The sequence below is a fragment of the Marmota marmota genome, unplaced genomic scaffold, assembly GCF_001458135.2.
Source record: "Marmota marmota marmota unplaced genomic scaffold, marMar, whole genome shotgun sequence".
Classification (NCBI taxonomy): Eukaryota; Metazoa; Chordata; class Mammalia; order Rodentia; family Sciuridae; genus Marmota; species Marmota marmota.
In genome coordinates, this window is record NW_026000241.1 from 8024101 (window position 1) to 8042031 (window position 17931).

General features: G+C 40.2%; 1 protein-coding gene and 1 non-coding gene across 25 annotated transcripts in view; one reads left to right on the forward strand and one right to left on the reverse strand.

The window, feature by feature from the left end:
- Map4 (microtubule associated protein 4) overlaps positions 1–17931 on the forward strand; it is a 167489-nt gene that overhangs the window by 120427 nt on the left and 29131 nt on the right. For 3 of the 24 annotated variants that reach the window (XM_048795390.1, XM_048795391.1, XM_015489328.2), the window contains exon 1: positions 465–3672. The exons of 11 other annotated variants lie outside the window; for them this stretch is intronic. In XM_048795390.1, the coding sequence (XP_048651347.1) occupies positions 597–3672 (3076 nt within the window). In that variant the 5' untranslated portion in view covers positions 465–596. Of the gene's footprint in view, positions 1–336; positions 3673–15234; positions 17057–17931 lie in introns of those variants that run through there. 10 more of the 24 variants (XM_048795389.1, XM_048795392.1, XM_048795396.1 and 7 more) reach the window with 9 other exon arrangements.
- Trnav-cac lies at positions 5698–5771 on the reverse strand. Its single transcript has one exon. It is a non-coding gene; the product is annotated as a tRNA-Val (tRNA).

Genomic DNA, 17931 nt, shown 5'->3' on the forward strand with positions numbered 1-17931 from the left:
TAAAATATAAAATAGGGCTGGGGATGTGGCTCAGTGGTCGAGTGTCCCTGAGTTCAATCCCTGGTACCAAAAAAGAAAAAAGAAAAGTTTGAAATATTTTGTAAATGTGTTTGAAAAAAATTCTTACCTGAAATGGTAATCCCAATTAAGAATAAGAAATGTTTGGGAATAAATGGTTTTCCTAAAGAAATTAGTATATGGATTGGTGGAAACAGACTGCTTAAATGAGTCACTAAATGAACTATTGTTTTTTTTTTTTTTTTTTTAAGAAAGAATAACAAGAAGCTTGTTATTTAGAATTTTAGCCAACTTCATGTATTGCAGGTGCCCCTCTCACACAAGGCACACAAGGTTGCAGATCCAGTGACTGCAGGTCAGCCCAGCTCAAGCCTACCAGGGCCCCTCCTGAGCTGCTGAAAGTCTTGACTCCACAGAAGACTCTTGATCCCAGGCTAGGCCCTTTCCCTTTGTGTGAGTCGGGTTGGGTCTCTGGTTCACCTTCCTGTGGTTATCCTGGGAACCAAAGGAAAAGTATTCATGCTGACTTCCTTGAACCCCAGAGGGATCTCGGCAGGGAGGCCTGGGATATAGAAAGCATGCCAATGGCGATGAAGAAAAAGAAGAAGAAACCAAAGCAAAAGAGATATTCTCAACCCCGGGCTGGGGGATCTTGGAATGATGACAGTGCAGAAGGGCATAACAGTTATACCCATAAATCAGGTGTCCTCCCTAGTCAGTGCACTGCTGTGAATGTGGAATATGGACTTGTATCCAGAGAGAAATTGAAAAAAGGAAATGGAGGTGACTCTAGAGCAGCCAAACTAGAAGGTGAGAACTTTATCTCAGAGAATCTCAGAGTTACTTTGTGTTCAGAAGAATCTCCAAAAACTGCAGAAAATTCTCAGTCCAAGCTGAGAGTAGAGGAACGTGGCAGAGGAAACAAATCAGTGCCACATAACCAAGATAAGAAATTGTTGCAGCTGGATGAATACAAATCACAACCTGCACCCCTCCTGAAGACCCCTGTGGATAAAGGCCAGATAGTGGGCCTTCCTAACTTGACAGGATCCCTGACAGAAATTTCTGAACATAAAGCTGAAACTCTTTTGGAGATCAGATCCAAAGAGGCTTGCTCTCCTATCTTGAACCAAGAGGTTGTGGGTGGAGTTTCAAAACCTATAGCAGCAAAAGAATTGCCTAATTTGATACCAACTTTGATAGCAAGTAATCCATTAGAAGATAGTCTCAAAGAAGAGAATGATGAAAGTAAAATGTCTAAACTACAGAATGTCAACCAGAAAGTGTTTCTTAAAGGATCTGTAGAAGTTAAAGAACTAGAAAGGGAAGCATTTCCCAAGCAAAGAGAGGAAATCAACATTTTGGCTTCTGAGCAGCTGCAAGGCCAAGTGTCAGTTCAGGCTCCTGGGCTAGGGAATGAGCCGTTTAAGAGAATGACAGGTGATGGCAAAAACAGGAAGGGAAGGGGAAGTTCTGGGAAAGTGAGAATGAATTCTGGGAAGCCAAGAATTAAATCTGACTTGCTATATGTTCTGGACAGTGAGAATGATGGAAGGGCTGTTCTTGGGTTAAGTGAACCAATTCTTAAAACCGAAAGAGTGACTACTGAGGATAAGAGAGATGAGCTGGGATTAGATTCTTCAAAGCAACCAGGAACCATGATTGATTTCACTGAGGCAGTAGTGATGGGGGAGCCTAAGGAGATAATAGATCCTAGTGTGGAAAGCACTTTACAGGCATGGATTCCTTTGGAAAATAGATCAACCTTGACTCGGACTTCTGATGTTAGGTCAGAAAGAGGAGCCTTAGTAAAAAATACACGTGTCAGTAACCAGAGCAAGGAAGGAAGTTGTCCTTGGATGGGTCATGAGTCAACTCCTTGGTTTTCTGAAACGACTAAAAAGAGAAGTAATGAAGGCAGAAACAAAAAGTCTAAAATTAATTATCCCATAGAACCTACTAGAATGGATGATAAGGAGGAAATTCCTAATCCACCTTTTGTAGGGAAGGATGGAGAACTATCTGATAGCATTCCCTATAAAAACAGGGAATTAGGACACACTTCCCCCCAAATACTTGATTCTTTATTCTTTCATGTATCAGGTACACACACAGTGGAAGCACTTGACAAAAAAGGTAAAAATGTTGAGGTTAATTCTGCTGAGCTTGAGGCCCCTAAGGGCAACAAAACAAATACAGCCAAGGATTCTGCTATTATTGAACCAGCTGCCAAGGTGACAGATGTGAGCTGCCAAGACCAAATTCAGGAGACAGGATTTGCTCCCTCAATAGCATCTGAAGAGAACAAGACAGATGCAACCAAGGGACACACAGCAGTGGCTGACAAACCAAATAAAAGGAGTAGTGATGAAAAAAGCAAAAAAGTTAAAAATAGTTTTCCCAAGAAGCACATTCTGGAGAATAAGTTAGATGCAACAAAAATACATGTTCCCATGGAAACCACAGGGGACCACAGAATTGAAGGAATGGGCTATGTGGACGAAAATAGAAATATTACATTTACCTGTCCTAGAACACTGTCAGGGCTCATGAATAAGTCAGCTCCTATAGAGGCTGTAGAATCAGCAGCCTGTGAAAAAATGCCCACTACTCCTCCTCAAGTAGTAAAGAAAAATGATTCCTTACCAGACACCTTGGCAAAAAATGGGGAAGAGAGAGCCCCAGCTCAGCTTTCTAAATTATTAGTGGAAAATAACTGCAACAAAGATGGGGTCCCAGGGCCAGAAAGACCCAAGACTCCCTCTGCTGTTGTGCCATCTGCCAGCACAGAAGGAATTGCCCTGCCTTTTACAGCAGCCATAGAAACAGTGAATAGTCAGGAAGATCGCTGTCTTAAGAATCAAAGTGAGTTTGCCGTTCCCATGAAAAATGAAGCAGGGGTAGATGAAGGGCATGTGGTAGGAGAATCTGAGTTGCCACTCTGTGGTGAATCTATCTGTTCAGTAGAGCAAATCCCAGGGCCAGCAAAAGGGCACCTTCTTCCTAAAGTTCCCACAGATGACCAGGGCTTGCCAGGAGAGACCAGAGTCCTAGAAGCATATGGAGATAGGGGTGATTTCCAAACATCTTCAGTGAACACAGAGGAGGAGACTGAGAAAGGTTCTACTTCTGCTCAAATTTCTGACTTATTGGGAGACAAAGCACAAAAGATCAGTTACCACGAGGACCAAAATACTAAAGATAGAGATTCTAAGGGCCCAGATTATTTGAATAAGGAGGTTGATATGACTCCCTTGCCTCCAAAAAGTGAAGAGGATAAATTTAAAGAAATTATACTGGCTTCTGAAGTCACAAAATTACAATGTGTTTCCCCACCAACACCAGAACTCCAGTCCAGTTTCTCATGTGGCAAAGTTGAAGTTCCTCTTTCAGGGGTGGTAGATAAGTTAGAAATGGCTGCTTCCAAGGATCTTCAACTCCCAGAACTCAAAGAAAACATCAAGAAAGAGCCTCAGAAAATGACAGAAAAATCGGAACCAAAGGTACTGGGAGAAGGAAAGAAGGAAGATAAAAGCAGAATAATAGAACCAATGAAAGGCTATATGAGACCTACCAAGTCCCGAGGACTTACTCCTTTTATGCCAAAATCTACAACCCAGGAACGAGAGAGATCCAAGCACCTGAAGTCCAGTGGTATGAACCTGTCATGACAAAATGTGTGCGCTTGTGGCTTTTGAGTCTGCATCAAAAAGGCAAAAAACTTGTGCCTTCGTTCCATCCAGACTCTACTCATCCTTGTTAATCTTAGTTTGTTGGCATGAAAACCTATAACTGCTACTTACATGTTTTCTGCAGCCAAGGCATGCCCTGTGTCCAGCTTGAGGAGGCTGTGGTCTCATTTGCATGCCTTTTTACCTGGCCCTGAACCTTGAATTTTAGGGGAAGTTGAAAAGAAAGTCTTTCACCATCCACCATTTAATTTTTAAAAAATTGTGTCTCCTATGTGTAATGTTTACAGCCATTTTTTTTAAGCATTGTTTGGTTTTAGGATTAATAGGAGGAAAAAAAAATGCTTCATGTTTAGTGGAGTACACGAGATTTTTTTTCCCCCTAGTAAATATGTAGCTTGTGCTAGTGGGACTAAATGTCTAAATTGCTTATAGATCAAATGAAAATGATTTGCTCTCTTCTGGGGAAATGGTAGCCTCAGACCAGTACTGGTGGGCATAGTCTTTATTTTTATTTCTAATAGTGGGAAATGATCTCTAGATACAGCCACATTCTTTGACCAGTTTGCTGCTTACAGCCATTAGCAAACAGTTAAGGGGTTAGATTTTGGGCATTGTCTATGAAACATAGTTCATAAAACTTGCCTATTTTGGATTCCTCATAATGTTTTCCCTTTTGGATCTAATTAATCAAGCAGTTAGAATGAGATTAAGATGATTTATATAAGATTTAGGAATATTAGCCTTTTTCCCCTCTTGAAAAGTATGCACTTAATATATAAACTTCCCTGAAATTAACCTTGAAAATGTGTTTCCTTGCCTTTGAGGTTTTTTTGCAGCCCACAAATGATGTTCTTTATAAATTGCTCTTTCTCAGCTTGCATGATAGAGATACTGACCAGAAATTGAAACAAAAACAAAAACTTACCAGTTGGCCTTAGTCAAGCAGTCTGTCAGGCTTTTGCAGAGACTTCATCATGGGGTTATATTCTGCATGGTATGGACCTATTCTTTTGTGTAAAGCTTGTGCTATGCATGGATTTGTATCCAGTAAGGAATACTTGCTATATAAGTAAAGAATGCTAAATGTTATTATTTGTGTACAATATACTCATTTTTTTCCTGCTTTAATTTCCTTCTACTTGCCACCCTTTTACCAAGGCAAAGTGAATACAGTAGCATGTACAGGACATCCCATCATTCTATGCATTTCTTTACTTTTGGCTTCTAGGCCACTTCTTTAGTTTCAGCAGTGATCCAAAGGGTAATGTGTAAATTTTGTGGAAATCTAGCCAGTATTTCCAAAGATATGCTTAGTATGCTAAAGAAATACTTTTTGCATGGTATTTCCAAAGAAGTGCAGAAAAGGGATTTGTTGTTCTTGGGAAGCTACAGCTGCCACAGAGCTTTTGAGGCCCTGACTTGGTGAGGTCAAGCTCAGAGTCTCTGTGTTAGGAGTGTCCTTGAAGAGTGGCTGAGAGGAGTGTAATGGATTTTAGATTAAAAAATGTATTGTTTCTTCTCTGAATTCTACTCTACCTTTTCCCTTAGGGTAAACTCTGTACTTAGTTTAAAAAAAAAAAAAGTTTTACTGATTTTTTTTGAGTAGGTTAACACATTACATGGTACAAAGGAATTTGCAGTAAAATGTAAGTCAGCCTCCCTCCGTTAACCCCTTCTAGTTTTCCCTCTTGTGCTATGCATAGATTTGTGTCCAGTAAGGAATACTTGTTATATAAGTATTTTGCTGTATAAGGCAACCAATTTTAATTGTATTGCACACATCCTTCCAGACCATTTATACTGAAAGTACATATTTCCTGGTTTTATATATGAGACATGCTGATGTATGCCCTGCTTTTTATCTTATTTATTTTCCTTTTGAGGTAGTAAGGATTGAACCCAGGACCACTCTGCCACTGAGCTACACCCCAACCCTTTTTATTTTTTATTTTCACCTTCTTTTTGTTGTTGTTGTTGTTGTTTTGTTTTGAGGTGCTGGGGATTGAACCCAGGGCCTTGTGCATGTGAGGCAAGTACTCTACCAACTGAGCTACGTCCCCAGCCCTTTATTTTTTATTTTGAGATAGGGTCTCACTCACTAAGTTGCTGAGGCTGGCCTTGAACTTGAGATCCTCCTGCCTCAGCCTCCTAAGTCTCTGGGATTACAGGCGTGTGCTGCCACACCTGGCTTGGTCTTGCCTTTTAAATTTAACAATTTTAAAAAAGATCCTTATAAATCAGAACAAAGAAAACAACCTTATTCGTTGTGTTTACAAAATGTCGTACTCCTGGGGCTGGGAGTGCGGCTCAATGGTAGAACACTTGCCTCACATGTGGGAAGCACTGGGTTCGGTCCTTAGCACCATATAAAAATAAAATAAAGGTATTGTGTCCATCTACAACTAAAAAAGATTTAAAAAAAATAAAAAAGTCATATTCCTGCAAGTGCTTCTGACTGATTAAAAAGGACTCTAGGGCTGGAGCTGTAGCTCAGCGGCAAAGTACATGCCTAGCACAAGTGAACACTGGGTTCGATCCTAAGCACCACATAAAAATAAACAAACAAACAAAAAAAGGGACTCCAGAGTTAGCTCTGGTTTGAAGAAGGTGTATTTATGATTTTGAAAGTTATTGCCAAATTGTTCAGCATAGGGCCACAGAGATGTACCAGAGTTACAATCTATCATCAGCTCAGATGAAGAATTATTCCCCTGTACTTTCTCCACTAATGCAACTTCTTGTTGTTGTACATACTGATACAACAGGCAAAAAATTACTTTTCAAGCTAGGTTTATTTCATGATTATTTAATGACTACTTTGTGTATCATCAATAATATTTATAAAATTCATCACCATTCAGAATTTATAAAAATATTTTCTATTAATTTTTAACAACACCTTTTTAAGTCTGACAGCATTCTAAAATTCGCTTATTTCTGGGTTGTTGTTTTCATTTATTTTTATTAAATGTGACGTAGGGTTACTTGGGCATCTCATTATAATTTGTGAACAGCTTGGTGCATTTCTGGACTTCTCTCACCCCCTAACCATTGATCTTTTCTCCATTCAAACTTCAGTAACAACCTGGCTTAATATATTTTAATAGTAGTAGGGCAAGCACTACTTGCCCTGTTGCTCTTTTTCAGAGTTGTCCTATTATTATTATTATTATATATAAATCTGAAAATTGGCTTGTATAATTTTGTAAAAGAAGAAAAATCTATTGTGTCAATGATGTATCTAGATTATTCTTATGGGAATCAATATTTTGTATGTTGAGTTATTTTATTCAACAGTATAATATATCTTATTGTCAGGTGTTGGTTTATCACTATTGTATGACTATCTTGTTCATAAAGATTTTGTATGGGCTGGGGATGTGGCTCAAGCGGTAGCGCACTTGCCTGGCATGTGTGCGGCCCGGGTTCTATCCTCAGCACCATAAAATAAATATTAAAATTCTCTCTCTTTCTCTCTCTCTTTCTCTCTGTCTCTCTCACTCTCTCTTAAAAAAAAAAAAAAGATTTTGTGTATTTCTGGCAAAACTTATTCCAGCATATCCAGGAACCAGGCAAATGTGCAGGTGCAGAGCTTCAGGCGAGCCTGGGGTTCTGGGGTTCGCACTGGTGTGTTGGGGAATACAGAGTTTCTGGTAGGAATCTAAACAGGGTGTCCCATTATGCCCATCCTCTTGTGGTTCATATAGGCTCTGATATTTTATCCATGACTGGTACTAGATTTGGCTTATTAAATTTTGTCTTTGTTCCTTACTTTGAATTATTCGTTAACTGTCCTACCCCCACCTAGATTACCACTGATTCTCATATTATCTTGTCCTCATTTGTCCTGTGGTCAGATGTTTCTCAACATTTTTTTCAGTAAAGATATTAGTGGAATAGCAATTGCAATTATTTATTTTCTCTCTCTCTCTCTCTCTCTCTCTCTCTCACTCACTCTCGCTCTCTCTCTCCCTCTCCCCATCCTCCTCTCACCCTCTATCTAATACACCTACTGTCATGGAGTGCCTTATGGCACACACACACACACACACACACACTACAGCATTGTGAAAAATTCCATTTTAGGGTGAGAAAATGGAGGCTCTCAAGATTAAGGTCATATAGATAGTAAAGTGGCAGAGCTAGAATTGGAATCCAAGTCTTGTTGACTCATTAAAGTTAATGCTATCTATATTCTTGCCTCAGAGGAACCTTCCAGAAGTTTTTAGGCACTGCCAAAGTAAAAGATGAAGGTTGCTAATTAGTAATTATATGGGGCTGGGGATGTGGCTCAAGCGGTAGCGCGCTCGCCTGGCATGCGTGCGGCCCGAGTTCGATCCTCAGCACCACATACAAAGAAAGATATTGTGTCTGCCGAAAACTAAAAAATAAATATTAAAAAAAAAAATTCTCTCTCTAAAAAAAAAAAAGTAATTATATGTATTTTTTAAACAGTATTTAAAATAGTTGCTAAACTCATTTCTAGCTGGAGAAATAGACACATGAGGACATAAATTGTGAATCAGAAATTAATTTTGGATGAGAATCTAGGTCTTTTAACTCCACACTAATGTCTTATTCTCCACACAAAATCTGTGTTTGATTTATTCATGTGTTGTTCTTCATACCCAGCATAGAGCTTTACATATAAATGATGCTTGAAGACATTCTTTGAATTATAAATGATTTTGCTGATTTTATCCTGTTTGGAGATAGGAAAATTAAATATATTGCTCAAGTCTCTTCCATCGTGCTGTTTTCTCTCCTGTAACTTTTTTTTTTCCCCCATGCTACTCTCAAGTTCAGGGAAACTTGAAAGTTTCTTAACATCTTATGCATGTTATTCTAGCCAGGAAGGATTAATGAGATACTTCAGGAAGTCTGGGCTCCACTTGTCAGAAATGAACTTCTTATGGGACTGTTTTTTTGTGAAGGGAAGCAGGGAAGCACAAGTTTGAAAGGATGTTCCATGTGATTCTGGTACCCCCTTTAGTTGTTCCCTGGAAACCAAGTAGAGCTGTGAATGACAGTGCACATGGGGTGTTGTTACTGCAAATGACACAATTAGGGATTCCTATAGATAGGCTTTGCCTTTGCCATGCTAAACCCTGGTCTCTTTTTTTAATCTAGTTTCATTTCTTTTTCTTCAGTTTGCTTGAGCTCTTCAACTGTCTCCTAGCAGCTGGGAATGTCAGTTTATGGTAGGAAATTTTCTTAGTGTGAAACTTGAAGTAATTTATAAACCCAGAATCTTAACAGTTTCAAGGCCCTTGTACATAAATAAAATATGCTCAGCAGATGAAAAAAATCATTTGTAATCTTAGAACCTGCTACTATTTTACAACCACAGGAGTACCTATTTGATAATGTCTTAACTGGAGTGCCATCACTTAAGTTCCTTTTCCCATTGCTTCCCCCCACTTGCCCTCTCTTTCTCTGGCCTTTTTCTTACTAGCATCTTAATGAAGTTTATTAGGATTCTAAATGTCACATAGTTAAAAATAGCTACCATTTAGTGAAACTTAACCATGTACCCATTCTAAACTCTTAACTTCAAACAATTCTAAGTAGTCAATGCTACTATTACCTTGTTTGAGAGAGAGCATATAATTTTTGTAATATTAATTCAAACTTTTGGTTACCCTGCTTTTATCTTCTGTCTGTTTTTGGAGGGTGCTGGGTATTGAACCGGAGTTTCATGTGTACTAAGTATGTGTTCTACCACTGAGCTGCTCTCTTACTTTTTATTTATTTATTTTTTTTTTAATTATGGTGGTAATCAGACTCTTTTTTTTTTTTTTAAGACAGAGAGAGAGAGAGAGAGAGAGAGAGAGAGAGAATTTTCAATATTTATTTTTAGTTTTCGGCAGACACAACATCTTTGTATGTGGTACTGAGGATCGAACCCGGGCCGCACGCATGCCAGGCGAGTGCACTACCGCTTGAGCCACATCCCCAGCCCCTTAATATCCTACTTTTAAAAGGAAATTTTTTTCCTTTGCATTCTTTCACTTCTCACTTTTTCCCTCTGACTGACAGTAGCATTAGGGGATTCGGGAAAAAAAATGATAAACAACTTGGCTTCTGAATTTCAGTATTACAAATATGTTAACTTCTTGAAAATATGAAGGGAACAGTTAAGGTAACTTTCATTATTTTTACCTGTGACACATTTACTAAAGCAGGTCATCTCATCTGTGAACAGATTGAAATTGTTAGTCTTTAAAGTGGTTGGTAATTTTTGTATGTTTAAGCAAAATTTAACTGTATAAGGCTTGCTTATTCTACAAATATGAGCATGCAACATGATTTGGACTTTTTGGTATTTAGTTAATTCTTTCATTTAATAGATAACAAGTGAGGTTTTTCCTACACTGTAAAAGTAGATAATGAAACACATTGTGTACTCTGATGATTCCAAAGAGGGCAGATAAACAGATGATATTACTCCAGTGAGAGAAGTTTGCTTTAGTAAGAGAATAGAAGCACAAGCTATTTGCCACAGGATTACAGAGCAGACAGGGACTGAGCCCTAGTAGGAGAGCAAGACTCTGTGGGGTGTGAATAGGTCTGAGTATGGCTAAGAGTTTGCTGAGCAAAATGGGATAAAGCATTCTAGGGGTTAGTTTGTGTAATTGCACAGTGACCTGCAGGTGCATGGAATATTTGAAGAATAGCAAACATTGTTGTCTGACCAGCACTTAAAGTTTTTTTGGGAAACAGGGACATCTGTGAAGCTTTTTGAAAGGAGATTAGAGAAAAGTAGATAATCTCCTAAATGATCCTGAGTGTCCTATGTGTGCCTCCAAAGGCAAAGGATCTTAGATTTATGCTGATTGGGGGTAGGGATTGTGTTTCTGTCTAGTCTTAGTTTGATGATTTTCTCTTGTTGTAGGGGGAGGCCATGGGAAAGTCAATACTATGCTTAAACGAACACAGGCCTGGAATTTCCGAAGTTGTACTTCTTGGAGAATTTTTCGTTTATAACAATGATAACGTTTTGGGGTCATGTAAATCAAATTACTAGCTTCATTTTTTCATTCAATCTGCTTTCCAACTTTTGAAAGTTAATCGGGAAAATCATGAGTTAAACGTTGTCCTAAGAGATGTTTCTAAAATTCAGTAGAATATGATTTTGAAATGGTTTTGCATATGTGTATGTATGTATAACAACCATCATTTGCTTCCAGGTAATAGATTTTATCTTCACAGCATTCAGTTTGGAAATTGTAATTAGTAAAGAGTATCATTCGTCACTATAATTAGTAGAATTATCAACTTTCATTGTAATGATAATTTATTAGAATTATTTCCTAGAGACAATAACCCAGAACAGTTGGTCCATTTGGAAAGCAGTGTTGCCTTAGTAACTGATAAGAAAGAATGCAGAGAAACCAGTCACCAGAGCATATAAAACCTAAGGCCCTGAACAGGTTAAATACTAGCTCCAGGCATAAGGCAAAACCCAGAAACATCTGCCAATACATCTGCTGGGATCAAGCCTTTGGAGGCTTGATGTGTCATTATATATCTGATAAGAGTCTTAGAATCCATCTTCTGATCAGACACACAGAAATCCGTACCCTTTTATCAGACTTAGAATAAAATCTTTAACCCAAAGAATATTCAAAGTCATTACCTCTTGGGATGAATTGAAGACAACTTTATGGGAAGGATCTGGTCAAATGACATAGAGGCAATGTAAAAGGAATCCATCCATTCTTTCGCTTAGCAGACCGTTTTTTGAGAGCCTGTTTACTCTGTGTCCAGCATTATGCTGGTCACATGCACATTTCTGTCTTATGGAATCTCCCAGTAAAGGCATATAAATAAAAGATTATCGTGTATTTTCCAAGTCCTAGAAAGAGGTAGAGTTTTATGAAAATATAAAGGACTCACTTTGGGAGAGGAAGTCTGGTAGGCTCTACAAGGACATTTAAGCCAGTTCTGAATGAGTGGGAAGGATGATAACCTAGAGAGGCAAGGAATTGCAGTGTCACGTGAGTTTAGAATTTATGTCTTCTGGATTTAAGTACTCATCTTTTTCCATGGGCAGCCTCATCCTTTTAAGACTTCATGTAAGTTCCTATTCACCAACTCAATGTAAAATCACAGTGGCTGGGGAGATTTGAGTTCCTTGCTACAGCTCTGTCCTGTGGGTGAGTGTGATTATGTCTGTGGTTCTAAATTGGTTTATGATACTGACTTGGCCATCTCCCTTCTTGCCCCCACACTAGGGATTGAACCCATGGGTGCTTAACCACTTGGTCACGTCCCCAACCCATTTTTTTATTTATAACTTGAGACGGGATCTCTCTAAATTGCTGATGCTGGTCTCTTTCCATCCTCCTGCCTCAGCCTTCCAAGTCACTAGGATTATAGGCGTGTATCACCGCACCTGGCTCATTTTGTTTTTGTTTTGTGGTACTGGGAATTGAGCCTAGTGCCTCACCCATGGTCAATAAGCACTCTTTCACTGATCTATATCCCCAGGACTTTTAAATTTTTTTAAATTTTGAGATAGGGTCTCACTAAGTTGCTCAAACTGGACTCAAATTTGCCATCCTCCTGCCTGAGCCTCCCAAGTTGCTGGGATTGCAGGCATATGCCGCTGTGCCCCCAGCTCCTTTGAAGTATTTTTCTTCACTGATCAAAAAAGAGACATTAACAAGGAGAATCTAATTAGAGATTTACCAACCCAGTGGTAGAGCATTTGCCTAGCACGTGCAGAGCCCTGGGTTCACTCTCCAGCATCAGAAAAAAGTTCTTTTTAGAATAAGGGAGAATTGGGTCCTGGGTTCTGGCTCAGTGGTAGAGAGCTTGCCTAGCTTATGTGAGGTACTGGGTTTGAGCCTCAGCACCACATAAAAAATAGACAAAAAATAAAAGTATTGTGTCCATTTATAACTAAAAATATTAAGAAAAAGGGAGAGTCATCTAGTAAATAAGATTATCTTTTTTCTCAGTGGTGTGGAAAGATTGGTAGTTGGAAACTAGGCATTTTCTATGAGGTTTTTCCATTAAATTTTTAATGTTTGATCTTGAGCAAATCACTTTTTTCCCTGTGGACCCCAATTTGCTCCTGGGTAAAATGAGAAAATTGGGTTAGAGAAGCTCTTGCATTCTGATTTTGTCTTTTGCACATACCTAGTGTCCTTGAGTACTGTTTTTTGGGGAAGGCCTTGAAAGGCCTTCTTTAGGCAATTCCTCAGATTTTGAGATTTAGCTTTTTTTCTGTTAGTGGCTAGAATCAGGGCTTATATATGGTGTCTCTTGTAGATGGTAGTAGATTGTTTGCCTACTGTCTTTATCAGAGTCTTTTAGTTTTCTAGTCTAAGAACTTAGGCTTTATTATTTCACATGAAATTTCCTATGAAGGAAACACCTACTTCATATATAAATACAGTTGCTTAGGTTTTTTTGTTTTAAAGTTAGCATCAGCAAGTATATTGTGTTTCTGCCTTGTTAGAAGCTTTTCATAGATCTCAGTCCTTACCACCTACAAGGAGGAGTGGATTCTGAAATTATCTCCATAATTCCTTTTATTCTCCCTTTGTGCTTAGACCTTTAGGTGACTACCAAGATTATCTGCATGTTTGAGCATCTGACTAACATGGTGTCCTGAGACCTCACGTTTTGTCTGATTCTCTCGTCCAGCACTCTGTCTCTTAAGCTTTAACTGTGAGGCCTCTCTTGGTTCAGTGACCAGATGCTGACCCCATCACTATCTCCCTTTAGGTTGACCACATTTCTGTTCCATATTGTATGACCATAGTATGAAGTATGTGCTCCTTTTTGATTGCTCAGCTTCATTCTTCTGCTTCCTGCTTCTGGGCTTTTGTCAGGTTCATAATTTGCAGTCTTCTATTTATGGGTGGGACTGTTGAGATTTGAAGGTAACGTGAACTTAATTTTAGTTATTGCCTTAAATTAGTCGTTTTTACTTATTTTTTTAGGAGTACTAGTGGGGAAAGTCTAGGTAGACTGATTGGAACTACAAAATAATTTGGGACTAAGGAACAAGCATACTTTCCTGTTTTTGTTGTTTTGTTATTGATATTGGGGATTGAATCCAGGGCCTCACACATGCTAGGCAAGTGCTAAAGGTTGGGGATGTAACCACTCAGTTACATCCCCAACCTTTTTTTTTTTTTAAGAGACAGGATCTTGCTAAGTTGCCTAGGCTGGCCTTGAACTTGTGATCCTCCTGCCTTAACCTCCCACGTAGCTGGAATTGCAGGTGTGAATCGCCATACCTGTTTATCCCTTGGATTTTTTTTTTTTTTTTTTTTGGTAGATGGACACAATACCTTTGTTTTATTTATTTATTGTTATATGATGCTGAGTGTCTCACACATGCTAGGCAAGTGCTCTATCACTGAGCTACAACCCCAGCCCCATCCCTTGAATTCTTGGAAGAATATTTCACAATGTCCTATGATAGTACAAGATAGTGGCTTATAGGCTGGACAACTGAAATCAGCTTTTTTCAAAATAGAGTCTGATCTATTATTATACTATAACTTCTTTTTTTTTCCTTTAGGAATTTTGTTTTATGGATTACTCAATCCTAAAAGTAAAATTTCTAAGTTCAAAGTCAGGGTATCTGGTCTTGGTGGCACATGAGCCATTATATCCCAGCTTCTTAGGAGGCTGAGGCAGGAGGATTGCAAGTTTGAGACCAGCCTCGGCAATGAAGCAAAACTGTCTCAAAATAAAAAATTCAAAGAGGTAGGGAGGTAGCTCAGTATAAGATCACCTCTGGGTTCAAGCCCAGTACTGTGTGGAAAAAAATTTTTTTAAATTCCAGAGAAGCAAAGGACCATGCTGCAGTAAATGGGGCAGCAGGCTCTGATGGGTGGAAAAACTCCAAGCCACAAATTGTCTGAGTCCCTCAGTTCCAGAGGTCAAAGGAAGATAAACTGTCCTCAGTATATTCACATGGTCCCTATGAGATCAGCAGGCCAAAAAGAGCAGAGCTTTTGCAGAAGGGGTGACCCAGCTCATGCAAGGAACAAAGAGGCACAGGGGGAACAGGAGTAAAAGCACAAAGGGTTTGTTTTGTAATTAGGCAAGGGTCCAATCGCAAGTGTTTTATAATTGAAATGTGTGTGCCCAAATCCCTGATCATTGATGTCTTTAAAAAAACCCTTTTTTAAGCTCTGCCACAGTGCAGAGCTACCAGCAGAGTTTTCTTATGGCTTTGGGGACCCTAGGCAAGTCATTTGTCAAGTGAATTTGATAAGTTGCTATGACAGCAAACCCACTCTTCCTCTGAGAAGTGAATGCCTGCAATTTTTATATTACATTAAGCTTTTTTTTAGGTGAAATTTTGAGCAATTTCCTGGAATCATTATTCTTCAGAGATTATAGCTGGGGATTGGCAAATGAGTCTTGCTTATTTTTAAAACATTTTTTTGAGTGGGTGAATGTGGAAGGGTAGGCATAGTATCAGATAAGTGAATGTGTGGGTACACATGTATCTATATCAGTGAAAGCCGAAATAATTACTATCTTCAGTGCCCAGATTGGCAGCATACCATATTTTAAATTGCAGGTCTAAACAGAGTGCTAGTTAACAGGAAATTATATGAATAGTAGCATTTGGTTTTACAGAAAGCAGCAGGTTCCTTCCTTTCTCTTTCTCATTTCCCCTCCCTTCCTTCCTTCCTTTCTTCCTTTCTTCCTTCCTTCCTCACCTGGTAAATACATGTAGCACCCAACTGCTTTAGAAGAAAGGGGGATTGGGGAAAAGATAGATTTGGTCATGAATGCTAGGGACTTGCTGTGATGTCACTGCAAGCTCTGTGTGATCATAGGTGGTGTTAGAGCTCCAGGAGCGAGAAGGGGGAGAGCACTAGAAGAGAAGATGTCGCTCTCAGACAAGCAGCCAGCCTCTCTCACGGCTGCTTACAACCAGCTCTGTAAGGGCAAGCCTGCAGAGTGCCAAATGGACTCCCCAAAAGAAATTGGTCAAGCTGGATTTGAGTGGCAGAGGACAGAGGGCAAACTGAATGAAATCGGGCTGAATGTCAGCATGGACGGGCAGCTGAAAGACAGGCTTGTGAAGAATGCCAGCTTCCTGGAGCAGAATAAGCTCTGCTTTTTTGAGGGGAAGCTAGACAAAGAGCTCGGCATTGAAGTGCAGGACAAGGAATATCAAGCAACCTTGGGTCACCTTGAGAGCAGGTATGTGATTTCAGAAACCTGCCATCCCTTGGAGGGGAACTTAGTACATCAGAAGACAGCGGAGTTTCATTTGGGACTCATAGAGGGGCCAGACAGAAACAAAGCCACTACAGTTCAGGGTACGGCGGCAGGGAAGAATGGACTAGAGACCAAGAACCAGCAGGATCTGTATTATCCTGGGGCTGCTGGCATTCCCACCCAATATGGTAAGGAGCAGGAGACCAGTGTTTGGAACCCCAAATTTCATCTAGTGACTCAGAGCTCTCAGGGGTCAAGGGAAACAACTCCAGGAAAGGAAGAGAATGGCTTCACCCCTGCCTGCCCGATCATCGGGGTGATGAATGATAACTCTGAGCAGCTTAAATGTGAGTCCCCACTATTGGTGGCTGTCACCCACCCAACCCCCACTATTGAGCATTTACCCACTGCTATTCTACCAATTACTATGGTGGAGTTCACCCAGGAATATTTGAGTGCAGGCTCTCACATCAGAGACCAAGATAAGGAGTTGGAGAAATTGAGTTCTGCTGAGGAGGGGACTATGCTCGACCAAGCCCCCCAGCAGAAAAAGGCAATGCGCCGGGCCCTGTCCGAATGTTCTCATCTCTCAGTTCCCCCAGCTGTCAATCTCACAGATAAGTACCCTGAACTCCCTGCCCAAGAAGAACTTCCTGCAGGCCTGCTGTACCCTACAAGTAGCCCAATGCCAAGCCCAACACCCAGGAAGCTGGGAGCTTCTGCCATAAGGCGCTCCATGACAGTAGCTGAGGAGCAGACAGCCAGCTACAAATTGAGTCCTGGGGAAGTCCCCATTCTGTCTACTGAAGAGATACCTTCTTTCATCTGTGAGGAGCCATTGGCCAAGAAGAGAGAAGAATTGACCCACTTCAGCAACAGCAGCAGCAGCATCTCTGGGAAGAAGGAATTTAGCACTGCTGGGTTATGTCTCCACAATAAACTGGAGCAGATTCCTGAAGGAAGCAGCAAGGAAAAAGGACAGGAAGATATTAGTGAAATAAGACTTGATTCATGCTCTCTAGCTTGCCAGGAAAGTGAGAAACAGCCAGAACAGACGACTCTGGCAGGGAAGAAAGAAATTGAGGTCACTGCAACCCAGAGCACTCCATCGTTGCTGTGTGAAGAGACCCCACGTGATGGTATGTTTCTAAATTTTGCTTTCATTGGGAACAAGCAGACAGCAAGGAAGGAACCAGAGTGATAGATTACCAGCAGGAGCTGTAGGCAGCTGGAGTCTGACTGCCTGGGGAAAGCTCAATTCCTTCACTGTGGAAGCTCTCTGGAAGGGAGGTGTGAATGAGAACAAAAGTGAATCTGGCTGGGTCAAGCCTCATGTCTCCTAGGTGACAGATAGTATGGATGCAAGATGTGGGCTGACTAGATTAGCCATAGATGAGGTCAGGGGTAGTGGGCATAAAACTTAGAGCCCCTTCTTTGACCTCATTTCACCCTGCCCACCCCATCCCCCATCCTCCCACTCCCTCAGCTCCTGTTGGTTTGAACCAAATGATTCCTGAGCCCTAAACCATCCAGTCGCAACTGATTGATTTTCTTGCTTAAAAAGCTGTCACTTTGTGTGGATTCACAATGGGTTTATCAGTATTAACCTCCTCTCATTAAGTTGCAGAGTCTGGATAGAATCTCTGTTTTTCGTTTTGCTTTTGAAAATGTTTTGCTTTTGTCCAAGCTGAAAAAGAGCCTTTTAGAACTGGCTGTTTAATATTCTTTTCCTGTTCTTCATGTTTGACCCAATGTTACTGCTAGTTTTCTCTGTATGTTTTGGGAGGTTTTGTGGGGAGAAGGAAAAGAAAGGGAAAACAGAAAGGAAAGTCTTGCAACCTAATAAACAGATAAGTGCAGTTTTTGTGACTGCCTTCTGTGCCTCTCTTCCTGGCCCTTTTTTTCCTCTCCCCCTGCCCAATCAATGCTAACCGGCCCCGCACCCCATCCTCTTATTGTTGGTGGTCTGAAAAAGCTTGTTTTTCTCAGAGACTAGTTTGAGCACAAAGGACCA